The following is a 14,850-nucleotide window of genomic DNA, read 5'->3' as shown; positions in this document are numbered from 1 at the left end:
TGTGTGTTATATATATATATATATATATATATATATATATATATATATATATATATATATATATATATATATATATATGTATATACATACATACATACATATGGAATTAATTATCCAATAACACTAAGTTGTTAGTAATTCTTTACCTCTTTTTATGTACAAATAGTTTCAATTTTATCTGTGTAGTTATACACATTGGCGCGAGACGCTACCGCGTCTCTTAATATATAAAGATAAAAAAAGTCCAGCTAATTTATATTAGTGCTAACTCACTCATTGGTGCAATCGACGTCTCTGATATGTTTAAACATTAATGCCAATCTAATATATTTTTCTCGAGTACAAAAATATCGCAATTAATTTGATGCGATAATTTGTCTAATATACTAAATGATATTCGTATATCTACGATATTTTTCCGTACGTATATGCGCTGTAAATGATACAATTACGTGGACTAAAAAATATATTTATATTTTATTTGTGAAATCTTTTATTTTACGTTAACTGGTTTATTTATTATGTATTTTTTTTTATAATTTGTTACATGTTACTTAATTTTAATATAATCACGATATTTATTAATTTTAATATTTATTATAGCTCCATCTCTTCCTCCCTATTGTTTTATGATATATAATAAAACCTCTTGTATAATTTCCTTAACATACCTTAATTTAATTATTTATATTATATTACTTTTGAAGAAAATATATGATGTCCTATAGCATAATGACGACAAATTTTATTGTACGATATATTCGCAAAACAATTTAATTCCTGTTTTTATCATTATTTAATTTCTCTCTTTCGTTATTAGCTACTAATATCTGTGCGTTATTAAGGCTCCTGGGGAGTCGCATCATCCATCTCTTTTTAATGACGTCAGAAGCGAGAAAACGCATGCTAAAAATTCCTGCAAAATACGTCGAGATAAACAGATATATCCACAAAACGACATTTGCGATCGATTAAGTACACCTCTAAAATACTCCGTACACTTTCCTTTTGTTCTAACAATCAACAGATAATTATAAAATAAATGTGACGTGCAATCGTCTTTTCTAACCTAATTTCCTCATTATCTTGTCATATTAATTTTCCGATTATCTATTGATTTTTAGAACAAAAGGAAAGTGTACGGAGTATTTTAGAGGTGTACTTAATCGATCGCAAATGTCGTTTTGTGGATATATCTGTTTATCTCGACGTATTTTGCAGGAATTTTTAGCATGCGTTTTCTCGCTTCTGACGTCATTAAAAAGAGATGGATGATGCAACTCCCCAGGAGCCTTAACTACTAATATTAATTAGAATACAATACGTACCAGATATTACCGGATATTTATCTCTGTTTTTGTATATAGCACGTAGTGCGCATTTATATAATTTTAGGTAATATAAGCCATACCACTTGGTATTTTTCAACCTTGTATACATACGTGCACAAAAGGAATCCTCTAATTGAGCTAAATTTAACTTCATTGTATTCAGACCTCCACATTTAGATACTAGTACATTCAGTACCAGTACTGTTCACTAAGCGCTCAGTGACCTTTCGGATTTGATTGTTTTGTATTTTTAGGTCTTGATCAAATCTGAAAGTAGCATCAACCAAGTACAAGAACTCACTGAGCGTTTACAGTACTGAATGCACATACTCATGCCGAATAGAAATTTAGAATCATGGAGCATTATTGTAAAAGCCCATATACATCCCAGCCCCTCTTTCTCTGTTGAAGTAACAGTGCTTGTAGATTTAATGACCTATTCGTTACTTTATACTAATGTTCACTGTACACGATCTGCCGTTCGTTAATGCGGTTTTCTTGATATGTTTTCTTCCCGTGGTATCCCGTGCAGGCCTGTGCATGCCATCGCCGATCTCGCGAGGTGTAAGTACCCCCTCCCCTAGTAGTATGTATAATTCGCAGCGCTCCCACTTATATATCTTCCGTATCTCCGAACACTGCCAATTTAACGAGAACGCATGATGAACGTATCTCGATGTCTCGCTAAGTAAAAGCGCACGACACGGCGATTTTAAATGGCAATCACGCAACTCCCTCACGTGTACAGCTTGAGACGATAGTTCCCTAACGGAGAAATAAGCGTACATGCAGTAAGATACAATTATATTTTATTTTACCCGCTTGAAATTGTGCGACACCCGGCTTCTTAGTGGCGCGCACGTCTTAATTGAATTTCGTTAATTGCGGCGATATGCGTGTGAGATATCTGTTTGAAAGTAAATCGACAACCCTTTACTTACCTGCATATACGATTATCGCTCTTCTTGCCACTTTTTTTTTACTTAATTCCCGCACGATGATATTGCACATTGCACTACTCACTATTATACAACCGTTGTAAATCGTCGTAAATTCTCAATGGAAGAGAATTACGTTTACGAAACTCGTTGAACTCGGAAAGTTCGTCGGTCGAAAACGAGTTTATGTGTATACTGTATATAGGTGCCTATAAATGTAACAGAATTACAGACGATTAGAAAGTTAAAGGGAAAGAGAGAAAATTTATAGTTCGTCGTAACCCTTACTGAAAGAGGCGTAATATGGACGATGGGGGAGTTCTCTTGTCAGCCGAGAATCTCTAAATCATTCCTGAATGTACCCGGCTTTGCAGATTGACGGAAACGGCGAGGCTGCTGAAAAACGTTAAAAGTGTTTTCACCAGGCGCTCGAACGCCGCCTCCAGAGTCAATGTCGAGGTGGAGCTATCACGTAAGTTGTCTTTTCCACAGAATCATGCCGGGGAAAAATTCTTCCTGTATTTTGCGCGATACTCGGGCGGATCCTCCTAATACGTCTCTCTCTCTTTCTCTCTCTTTCTCGAGAGTCGTATTTATTCTCAACGCGCGAACTCGACGATATCGCGGACTTTTTTCTCACTAGGTAAACCTCACCACGATATGTCGATTGTATTTTCTCATATTTATATTCCACATTTTGGCACGCGCGCTTCATTTCTCACGGCATTTCTCATGACGTTTCTCGTCCGTCTATACGTACGTTCGTTCGTTCGTTCGTCCGTCCGTCCGTCCGTCCGTCCGTAAGCAAGCTTTATTTTATCGACGAGTGCAGTTTTATAAATTGTTATTTCTCGCACGTGTCTTCGACAGATATTACCAGTCGCACTTTTTTCGCACTTGCACCGTTATTCTATAATTTCAAGTTATATTCCGTTCAGCAGCCGATGCGTTACTTTGCGCCAGGTGTGCCAGAAGCCGCGCGCTTGCTCGATTGTCCCTCAAGAGCACACACGTGTGTTCTCTCTTGCGCAATATTTCCCCGCAATCGAGCGGAAGCGCGTTCGCTTCTGAGATGCCATGTACATACATATCTCGCTATACTTTCAAAATTGGTAGAATTTTATATTCGATTAGATGTCTTTCTTCTAGTTCTAGTATGCTATAAATAGCGCTTTATCGGAACTCTACGAGTAGCGTACGTCTCGCGACACTTTCGAAATTTCACCGGCTGCTACACTACAGAAAACAGACATATGTCTAGTGATGGGCTAACACGCAAATTCGGGAATGTATCAAAGAGAGATTGTCGAATCGGTCGTTCATCGTTAGGCATATAATGACGGGCTGTAAGATTAACACTTCCGACCTTTTCTTCTCGCACGCTCAACTAATCAATCCTTCTCACGACAGCGTTTAATGATTTGCGACCTTTGTTATTGCGCATGCTGCGCGATGCAGATGGTTTCGCGTTCTCGCAAGAGGAGGGTGGCTCGGTTACCCAGACAGACGTGATCAGGGCATACGACACAAATCTTCCGAAACCCGGCGGCATGTGATTTAAGCCGGGCTGTCGTACGACCAGACGATGCCGGCTACCTTCTCAAGCAGTTTGAAGAAAAAGCAGCAGCATGTTTCGCGATTCGACGCTTCTACTCAACGTCTTTACTCGACTGATGCGCGCCCGGATTGTCGGATCAATTGACCTCCGACACGGAATTGGCTCGACGATAGGCTTAAGGACACTTGAGAAGTCTTGAAAGCAAGAGTTGACCCTTGGTTAGTCGCGCGAACGTGCGTTCGGCTCGCCTCTCGCTAAAATAAACTTACACGGCCTTTACCTCTAATCCAAAGTAATAAATAGTCGACTCTACTACGACGGACTTGTTGTAAAAAGAAGGGATGTTAGATATTTAAATCGTGGTGGCTCTCGATATTTTCTCTACACGCCGCATCTCGTCAGAACGCGCGCGCAGGGTCGCTACGGCTAATTAAGGGTCGAATAGCGTTAACGTTCAAACGAACAATTCCTCTTGAACTTACTGCGATCAATTTGTAGAAGAGAACTCCGATATTAGCACGAATAATTATTTTGATACTCCGTGAAATTTTATTCTAATACCTGTGCGTAGTGAGACCTCATGTTAAAGTACCGGATAGAGCGATGTATTTCGCGCAGGGACTCGGCGAGGCGGCAACGTGCATTCCGATGCGATGCATTTGGGAAAGCATTTCGTGTTAGTGTCAAAAAGTGCGCAGAGAGTCCTATTATGCACCGATAAACCGCTTTACCTACGTCTATTTCTTCGTAGAACATGAGAGTGGGACGCGCGTGCGCGCGCACGCTCGTCCTAATAACTGAGAAAGTCGCGCGAACTCGCGCAAGCTCTAATTGCGATCTTGAATGTTAATATATGCATATATATTTGTTCTGAATGTGTACAGTGAAAGAGATTTGTCGTGCGAGATAATCATTCAGGGAGACACTCGGGCAAGTCCTCCCTGAAATTGAGTACCTCTATATATAAATATATACATACACACACACACCTACACACACATACAATACAAAAATATACAATATAATCTAAATTTGTACATTTCCAAAATTGAGAAAGAAGCTTCTGCGATCGCGACGCGATCGATGGAGGATTACGTTCGATTTCGTGCCAGAAAAAGACTGTTCCCCTTGTTCTATATATTGTATATATTACGTTACTCTTCAATTTTTGTTAACAATATAACGTATACTTCATTATTGTATATACACGAAACTGCGTTGTTATCTAGTCAGAATCTGATACCGATCTTTCAGTTCGAGATTCACTCTTCCGCCCATCATAATACACTCTTTTTTAAGTTTACGACTGATGAATTTAAAATAAAGAGAAATATATATATACATATAATATTATGTAAAGTAACAATTGTATACACCATGTTCGGAATAAAACGGTGATAAAGAAGTCGCCTTGATCCTTCCTCTTTCTTCAGCGAGACAAGGAATCGTAACAACACAAAGTGATAGAAATGAGTATTCATCAATTAATGTAAATAGAGCACAATGTCTAATCATATCTTTTTTATTAAAGTGTTGTAGCAATAACAACCGTACAAAGCATATAAGAATATGACGCGTCCCAGATAAAGGTATATAAATTATTTGCACAAATATATGTATATATAATACTGAATAAAGGCTAAGGATCATTGTTTTATGTGAGGAGAGTTTAAAGCTATAGATAAACAACCGATAACGTTCAATGTTTTAAAGGTATTTCATTACGTTAGATGTAATAGTGTCCTGTGTCCAATATGTAATCTTCTGATCCATAAGAACAGAACAATGTACTTAATTCTTATCGAATTTCGATGAAAAATCTTGTGTTTTATCATTAAACGTCAAGCTTTAAGGGGTTATATTTTGTTTACCGTTGGCGGTTCCAGCTTAAGACTGATAAAGAAATTCTCGCGATCTTCTCTGTAACGCGCTTTTAAGAGAAATTCATGTGCAAACGAGTGCAGCGGAAAATTGTAAGTTTGCGCGGACCTCTGACAGTCTGTCAACCAGGCAGCAACATCGAGAACCCGTTTGCTCTTTGAGTCTGCATTCTTCGCTGATCTTTTTTCGTCCTCAATACGCGTTTTCGATGCTAACGTAATGATGTTCCAACGGTAGAAGAACTTGCGCGCTAAATAGCGTTGCCTAAGTGTCCAAACATTGTTCTCAATCTCGTTAACGATGTTTTTGCGCGTCGTGAACTTTATCCTGGCTAATGTCGCCGCGAAAAAGCGTCTGGCTAGACATTGCTTGGGTTCCATTAAACTTTGTTCATCCTTCAAGCAAAGATCAGCGACATTATTGTTGACGGTTAAAGATGAAGTGTAAGCAATTTTAACAATTGACTGTTTCCTCGTAGGTGACGCAGCATTCGTTCGGATTTCTCGCAAACTATTTAATCCGAGAATTTTGACTAAAAAGTGCCCAACGTACGGCATAGAAGGTGGTCTGCGCTCCGCTGCGGCCCAAGTTCTCTGATATTTTGAACAACGTGAACTCTTATAAATCTTGGAAAGCTTCTCCATCGATTCATATCTAAAACATCGATTCATATCTAGGAGAGCATATTCACTAAGGGATGAAAATTGGAAAAGATAAAAAATTTACATATCTATAAATTCATTTGTGTAACAGAAAGGAAACTATTTACAAGAAGAAATTCATTCATATAAATTCATATAAATTCATTCATATAAATTCATTTGTGTAACAGAAAGGAAACTATTTACAAGAAGGATCCATGGAAGCGTTATTTGCGCTATTATAAGTTACTTTTGAAAGCATGCGTGAATGTGATTTTAAATAGAAACTTATGTAATGTGCTCTTTAGTATTGCGCGAATCACACACGCGTTAACGAACCTGCTAGCATGATGAGTTCGCAAATAGGACCAGCTTCTTCGGAGTCTGTGAATCGGCGGAGCCTGAAGACCGGCCAAGAGGGACCTGCACGACTGAAAGTTACCCAACGCGAGACATTTTTCGGCAGCATTGATGAACCTCGCCATGATCCTGGTCCTCATGTCGAGCTTCTTAGTCGCAAGGATCTCGCTGACGGTCAGACAAGCGATCCTATGGCTGAAGGCGATCCACGCGCCCAGATTTGGCGCGTTGCGGGACGATCTTTGGTAGATCAAGACCTCGATCTCGTTCACGGGGATCCGTACGAACAGATCGCGATCGATCATCGTCAGTTGCGTCGCTAACGTGCCACTGTCGAGGTCCCACGCGGTGACGCGCAGGTTCATCCTTAATAGTCTCCGCAATTGTTTCGTGCTTTTGTCCACATCCACATTCTCTCTCGTTGTTTTGTCACGTTTACGCGCACCATTGATGGACAACATGCGTTCTAGGAAACCGCTCGACTTTCCCGTCACCATTGTGACCTCGGAATTACCGGTCTCCTCTGAACCCTGACCTCCTCGTCTGCCGAAGAACTTCCTCCTCGCCCGCTTCTCTTTCCCACGACGGAAATCTTGGAGGGACGCCAAGTGATTTCTCAGCTCTCTGTCACATAATTGTCACATGAGAAATTGTCCACGACTGAGTTGGTTTGAATCTAATTTCTCGAAAGATTTCGAAATTAATATCAATTTTGCGACACGATCCTTTGCCAACTAACTAGACGGAAATTCTTCCAGCCAGCCAACGCGTTAATACGAATGCGTAAGAGATGACGGATATTCCGCATCACCTGTAGGCGGCCGCCGCTGCTTGAGGTCTATACCAGTACTCGGGTGTCCAAAATAGCGTCACTCGTCCTCTGGTGACAGTGCCAACGATGCCACCAGACGTTAAAGCGGCGTAGGAGACACTGGCTGTCAATTGACGACGCGAGAAAGGTAATCTTAATTCCGGATCCGAGGACTGTTTGCGAATATTGACCACGCTCGATGATCGCAACGTCTGCACGGAATCGCGCTCGCCGGGTTGCACAGACCACGGTCCAAGAGCGTAAAGGAAGTGCGCCGCCGAAGCGAAGGCGTATCTCCTCGGATGTTTTTGGTTTTTGGACGATTCGCGGCCACCCTCCCACACCGTTACACCGCTCTCGATCAACTCGTAAGGGTCAATAGCACGATGCGCGGGGACCTTGGAAGCCTGGATGTAATCCGGATCACCACGAAAAGGCCCGAGTATCAGTCCGGAGTGGCATTTCTCCGGCACACCGAAGCCGAAACGCGACACTTTCGACGTCAAGAATCCTTTCCTATGTTGTTGAGAACGTCTTTCATGCTTTTTCTCCGTGTGCTTCCTGAAATCCTCTTCGGACAGCAAATTCTGGCGCTCTGGCAAGTTTCAATCATTTACTTGTTATTAATCAATTATTTATGTTTTAATTAAATCGTAAAGTGTCCACATTTGAATGTGAATTTCTCAAATTCCTCGTTTTATCTTATTGTTTAATTTCTGAATTGGCAATTATTTCTTTAATATTTCTAAGGATATAAAGGAATCGACGTCTTTGCAAGCGCGAATGTTCTCACCGTGACATCGGCAGTGTTTTTTAATGCCGACACTGTCGTCCAGTTTGCAAATATTGCAAGGTGAGCTTTTGCAGCTCACGATATGCTCACAACGACGCGCATTGTGATTTCTCGCGAAGATAACGTTGCACAGTCCGCTGTCGCGTTGCGATTTCGCCCGCCTGCCGAACTTCGTTTGACACGGCCAACTGTGGCAAGATCTCTCGCAAGCGACGCGACACGGCGTGTAGTCCTTCAGCTCGTACTTGAGGTCCTCCAAGCTGATCCCAGCGAATCTTATCGGGACAGGTGTGTAATGACCGTTTACCAATTCATTGAAAGACGGCCCGAGATACAAATCCTTCTCCGTCCAAGTGGGTGTAACGTAGTCACCGGCACCTCCGTAGCGTGTCCATATCCTGTACTTGTTTATAAATAAATGATACTATCTACAAGCTCAGTCGAAGGAAAAGAATCGATTTGTCAGCAAATTTCTTACGCGAATTGACGTTGTTAGGCGGATTATATGATCGATCAACAATCCAAGCGAAACGTAAATCAATTCGCAGGCAATTAATTCGCACCTGAATATTGGCTTCGCGCATCTCGTGTCGCAATTATCCTCGATTTCGATCTCTGACGACAATAGATACAACGCGCTGCTGCTCGACGAGCTCGCCGCCGTCGTTTCGGATAACGAACTACCATTCATCTTGCGCGCCAACAATCTCCGCACCTGCTCGCACCAAATCTTCCAGTGAAGTCTACGCTTCACACCACCGAGCTCGTAATAATTAGCGCGACCGTTGATGAATCTGGACGAATGTAATGCTTAAAGCAACTCTGAATGCAGAAATCTTAGAGAAGTATTCCGTCCAAAAGGATCGATGACTCAGAAAAATAACTTGGTTACTTTTAATCAATTTTTTTATGGCTATTATTTTTATTAGAGACATCGCAGTGCAAACAAATTAATTTCTGTCTCTAATAAGTAGAAACGGAGAACAGAATTTCTCATTTGCGCTCTTCGCTTCATTCAACAAAGGAGTATACCTTGCCTTTAGAGTTCTGCGACGTCTCCTCCCGAATACGCTCAGCTGAACGTACTCCAGCGGATATACGGACACAAGTTCAAAGCTCTCGATACTCGCGTCGATACCAAGCGGGCAAAAGAAGCCGGGATTAGGCTGAAGAACGTCAGCAGCGACGATCAACCTGGTTGGTGTGAGACCGAGAGCAACTTGACGCAACCCACGTCCATTCCTCGTGGTCTCCGCGAACGGTGATTCCACCAAGATTGTCTCGAGGAACTCATAGTACTCCGACAGCAGCAGCTTGCATATCCTGTTGTTTTGCGAACAATCGTGCCGAGTGTCACGACCTGGCAACTTCGTCGTTTCACGTGACATATTTATAGGTGATTATCCTCGCGTGACGAGAAGAACGACGATATTGTGATACATGGATCATCTATGAGATTCTGTTTGCACGACCGAGATTTTTGAAGCGTTCAAAGATCTATTTGTATTAAACAAAGTTTAACCGTGTTGTGTCAATATCTTCTCCAGTCTCCTCGATGTAAACGTCATAAGAAGATATTCGCGGACAATTTCTCGCGAAATGTTTCATAAGGGGTGATGGATAAGTCAAAAGGACTTGTATTTTAATGATGTGTCAGGTAGATTAAGCAATCATAAAATAATGATGAAATCCTAAATTAAAATTTTAATTCTATATTAATCCTATAAATTCCATCAAGCTTAATTTTTATCTGAATTGATTGCACTAGCGTGCATTAATCCTCTTTCTCTCTTTACACCCAGTCAGCAGGGCCCGTATTCTTGAAAAAGTTGCATTTACGTAAGTTTTGTTGCGCACCCGAGCAGCACAAAGCATTTGACCAATGTAGAATCTACAACAGCCAATCATCTGCCAACTAATACATATGTGCTGTTAGGGCAAATATAATCTCATCTTAAAATAACTGCGCAATGAAACGTATACACAACTATTTTAAGAATACGGGTCCTGTATTTCTATTTCTTATTAAGTTCCGTGTACACTAGTTACACAAAAGACAGATCTAATTTGTATTCACACGTTAACTGATGAGATGATTGAACATTACAAGCAACACGTATCCGCAATTGTCCTTATAATTTAATAATCTGACTATTTCTCCATAGTTTGATATGTTTTAAGATCGTTCATTACCGTAAACTTTCGGCTATCGTTTGTCATTTGCCATTTTCTAGTAAATAAAAAATAGTATATTATATGAAAATATTTTATTGGCTATATGTCATCTTAGAAGATATCTAAAATAACATATAGATGCATAAGTAATATATAACCAATAAAAGCTTTATTTAAAATTTTATTTCTTAGTAAAAAGCGACCGTTGATTGGCGGACGATACAATCGTTAACGATTGGTGACTCTGTCCTTTTCAGTAAACTATATATTGGGAGTGTGCATTAATTTTAAAGGATTTTTAAGAGATGGCGTAATTAGTACTATATCGCATCGGACCATATTGTTGCTATCTTCATGTCAAAGCACCATCATGTGGCTTTAGTTTTCAGTATGTGTCATTTTGCCGAAGTGTAAATAACATTCTTTTCAGCATTGAATATGTCGAATTTTGTGCCAACAAAACGCAATTTGCAGGAAGCTTTGCTTTTTTGCTTCTATTTGAAGAAAAGTGCTGCTGAAACTCAACGAATGCTGTCGGAAGCTTATGGTGATTATACTCCATCGATTTCAATAAATGAGTACTGGTTTGGACGCTATAAAAAAGGTGATTTTGACACGGAAGACAAGAAACGTCAAGGCCAGCCGAAAAAGTTTGAAGATGAGGAAGTGGAAGCTTTACTCGATCAAGACCCGAGTCAAACGCAAAAAGAACTTGCAGAATCATTAAATGTTGATCGATCAACGATTTCCAGAGGTTTGAAAGCCATTGGAATGATTCAAAAGCAAAGAAATTAGGTGCCGTACGAGTTGAAACCGAGGGACGTCGAAAGGCGCAAAATAACCTGTGAATTGTTGCTTCAAAGACAGAAGAAAAAGTTTTTTGTATCGTATCGTGACGGGTAATGAAAAATGGATACGCTACGATAATCCTAAACGCAAAAAATCATGGTGCAAGCCAGGCGAACCATCAACATCGACGGCAAAGCCAAATATTTATGGCGCCAAGCTCATGCTTTGTATTTGGTGGGATCAGCTGGGTGTAGTATATTATGAGCTGCTACAACCCAACGAAACCATCACTGGGGAATGTTACCAACAACAATTAATGCAATTGAGCTGAGCATTGAAGCAAAAACGGCCAGATTATGCGAAAAGACACGATAAAGTGATTTTCCAGCACGACAACGCGCAGCCACATGTTGCGAAACTGGTCAAGGAAACGTTAGAAGCGCTTAACTGGGATGTCCTACCACACCCGTATTCTCCAGATATTGCTCCTTCTGATTACCACCTATTTCAATCGATGACTCATGGCCTGTCTGAGCAGCGCTTCCATTCTTATGAGGTTATCAAAAAATGGGTCGATTCGTGGATAGCCTCAAAAGATGTGTCATTCTTTCGACACATCTTAGGTAAGTAATAGGTGGAATTCACCTATTACTAGAAAGATGGGAAAAAGTAGTGGCTAGCGATGGACAATATTTTGAATGATCAATTTGTAACCATTTTTTCACAATAAAGCCGTATTTTTATCAAAAAATCCCTTAAAATTAATGCACATTCCCAATACATACTAGAAGGCTTACTGCAATGCTTAGAAGCCGGGCAGAAAAGAAAGAAATAGGTTGGTGAAGGCACTAGAGATGGGCGATATCGATATCGATTATAGCTTATAATTCATTATTTCTTTTATTATGTCCCATCTCTACAGCCGAGCGCAAGCTTCGGGCGCGATCACCCACTCGCCGTCCTCGTCGCGCCGACCGCAGTTGCTCGCTTCGCCATCTCGCTCGCGCTGGCTTATCCGCCCGTCTATCGTTTTACCTGCTAGAGATGGGCGATACCAATACCGATTATAGCTTATAATCGATCATTTCTGTTCGATGTCCCATCTCTAGAAGGCATCGCTTGTTTCTCTATCTAGTGATTTTTGATTGGTTGAAAATTTCTATGCTCTTTTCCGCTTACAATTATTCTTTACAAAAATATTTCTTTCTATTTTAACTGTATTCCGAAATTTACTGCCAGTACTGGAAATTTATAGTTTATGTCACGTATATTATAAATTTCAGAATGCAACCGTTATAAAGATATTATGAATATCGTCTCTAAACCCAAACCGCTCAAGCCGACATTTTCAGATCGAATAATATAACAATAGAAAGAGAGTAAACGGTTCCTGTTTTCCCTTTCACTCGGTCCGTTTCTTCCCATTTGACTAAACATTCCAGTATGTATATACAGTATGTAGTTTGCTGGTCCTTTTCGAACGTTGTTTCGCATACTCTCCCCGACCACGTGTAAACAAGGCCGTTGATTGACGAACGACAACGGCCGGTAATCGGCGGAAGGTGGCTCTGTCTGTTTTCGAACGTTGTTTTGATATTTTCGCACGCCGCGTACTCTCCGCGACTGCGTCCATTGTGCCTCGAGCCAGCGTACGATGCGCATGCGACGACGCGGAGTTCGCGTATCGGTACGTGGTTTACAAATCTCTTCGGAGATGTTTAAAATGTATCGTCGGGTCTTGAGATACTGAATCCGCCCAAATAGAACAGGTTGCCTATTGATTAACGTTCTTGAAGCTAACTTTTGGAACGTATCTATAAAATGACAAGTCAATGTCAATAATTCGTCTCCATTAATATGATATTGATTAAATAAAGTTTACAGTTCATTAATAGCTAGTTCATTTACGCATCTTACAGTTATCATTTGGTATACATTTAATTTATATCCATATACCAATTGATACTTTTATATCTAAATGATATCTTTTTGGATATTAAAAGTTATCTTTCGGACGGACATTAGATAACCTTTTCAGTAAACAGAAACTTAATTTTTTTTACCGAAAATAAAGTTATCCTGACCTAATTTTATATAATAAAATGAAATACTTTAAGATAACGTTGTTCTATTTGGGCGAGTTCTCGCGTCGGCATTCACGTTAACACGTGTTTCTCCGATCAAATTACGCGAGTGCTTGCGGACGTCTTGTGCGACGGAACAGTCAAGTGCAGGAAGCTCATTCAGGAAGCCACGGAACACACAGAACGCCAGGACACGGGCGACGACATATACATTTAATACCAGGTATATAAGATCATTTATTATGCGGAATGTTTCTGATTTTAACGGACGTTTGGTGAAATCACCATAAAGAATAAAGGAATAACGCCTGAATTAAAATTTAGACTCTACTTTGATCGGTATTCACGGATTCGTTATGATTTGATAATCAGAACTCTATAAATCTCTGATCATCCGTTAACTTATATTTATTTCACATAGAAAGTAGCGTTCAGTTTTTTAGATTCGTTTTAATAGTCACTTAAAATTTAGTTGAGATATTCAGACTTCAATTCAGATTTAGATGAAAGTTTTTTTAATTGAATCGCAGCTACAGATATAGATGTCGCATTTATCGTAATTCAATTGAAAAACTCGAATCTGACTCTATATAATTAATTATATTCTCAATTAAAGACTGTAAATAATTTGCAACTATAAATACCAGTTTAAATAAATAAATACCAGTTTAAATAAATAAATACCAGTTTATACAAGTGCTGAGGTTTGTTTTCCTAATAATACTTCTTAGAACACAAGTTATACCTTGAATTTATCAATGCAGATTTTTTCTATTTAGTCTTGAAGTCTTCTTTATTATTGTTATGGGATTCAAGCTTAAATTTTTATTTGTGTTTATGGAACTACTATGTTTGGCTTTACAACTCCTCTCTTCTCACTCTTTTTATGTATCCAAATTCTATTGAAATTTTCAATACTAATAAGAAGAGCAATAAGGAAAGGATTGTGAAAACAGAAAGTTTGTTATACTTTTTACGAATATTAATTACTTAATAATTGCTTATCGCACATATTCTATCTATAGTTGAATATGATTAATGCATTGCTTATTAAAATTAAGGATGAAAATGCAAGAAATACTGTGAAAGTCATATATATATATATGACTCACAGTATTTCTTGCATTGTATATATATAAAATTTTTACATAAAACTTCTTCAAGCCTTAGCATATAGAAATCCAGGTAGCAAAAAGACGTCTTAATAATGTATTATTGATGTTAGAAACGTTACTAATATGTAATTTGACGTCATCTTGCTACCTGGAATTATACATACTGAGACTTGAAGAAACACTTATGTAAGAGATTTTTAATACTCGACTCTTTTTCCCTGCATTTAATTTTTATTCTTGATTTTAATAAGAAATATGTTAGCTGTCTAGTATATTCAGAGAAAAATAGTTGAAAAATAGCTATATAGTATATTCAGACAAAAATAAGATATATGCGATAAATAATTATTAAGGAATTAATATTTATAAAGAGC

At 39.2% G+C, this 14,850-nt stretch overlaps 2 protein-coding genes across 6 annotated transcripts in view; one reads left to right on the top strand and one right to left on the bottom strand.

Moving 5' to 3' along the window:
• The window catches only part of LOC116840854 (probable phospholipid-transporting ATPase IA), a 38,013-nt gene extending 32,779 nt beyond the window's left edge, over window positions 1-5,234 (top strand). For 3 of the 5 annotated variants that reach the window (XM_032808125.1, XM_032808130.1, XM_032808131.1), the window contains 2 exons: window positions 2,644-2,741; window positions 3,680-5,234. In XM_032808125.1, the coding sequence (XP_032664016.1) occupies window positions 2,644-2,741; window positions 3,680-3,825 (244 nt within the window). In that variant the 3' untranslated portion in view covers window positions 3,826-5,234. Of the gene's footprint in view, window positions 1-1,863; window positions 1,896-2,643; window positions 2,742-3,679 lie in introns of all 5 variants that reach the window. The other 2 variants (XM_032808126.1, XM_032808129.1) reach the window with 2 other exon arrangements.
• A 177-nt stretch (window positions 5,235-5,411) lies between these two features.
• LOC116840862 lies at window positions 5,412-9,701 on the bottom strand. The gene is made up of 6 exons (XM_032808154.1): window positions 9,346-9,701; window positions 8,877-9,107; window positions 8,380-8,711; window positions 7,521-8,115; window positions 6,689-7,333; window positions 5,412-6,362 (listed from the first exon to the last, which is right to left on the bottom strand). Exons 1-6 carry the CDS (start codon window positions 9,699-9,701, stop codon window positions 5,684-5,686), a joined length of 2,838 nt encoding a protein of 945 aa, XP_032664045.1. The 3' UTR covers window positions 5,412-5,683.
• Window positions 9,702-14,850: the final 5,149 nt, after the last annotated feature.

The sequence above is a fragment of the Odontomachus brunneus genome, unplaced genomic scaffold (genome assembly GCF_010583005.1).
Source record: "Odontomachus brunneus isolate Ranch 3 - 2012 unplaced genomic scaffold, Obru_v1 Obru_scaffold_012, whole genome shotgun sequence".
NCBI classification, from domain to species: Eukaryota; Metazoa; Arthropoda; class Insecta; order Hymenoptera; family Formicidae; genus Odontomachus; species Odontomachus brunneus.
Note: the sequence above shows the minus strand (reverse complement) of the source record. Positions and strands in the feature narration are given on the sequence as shown.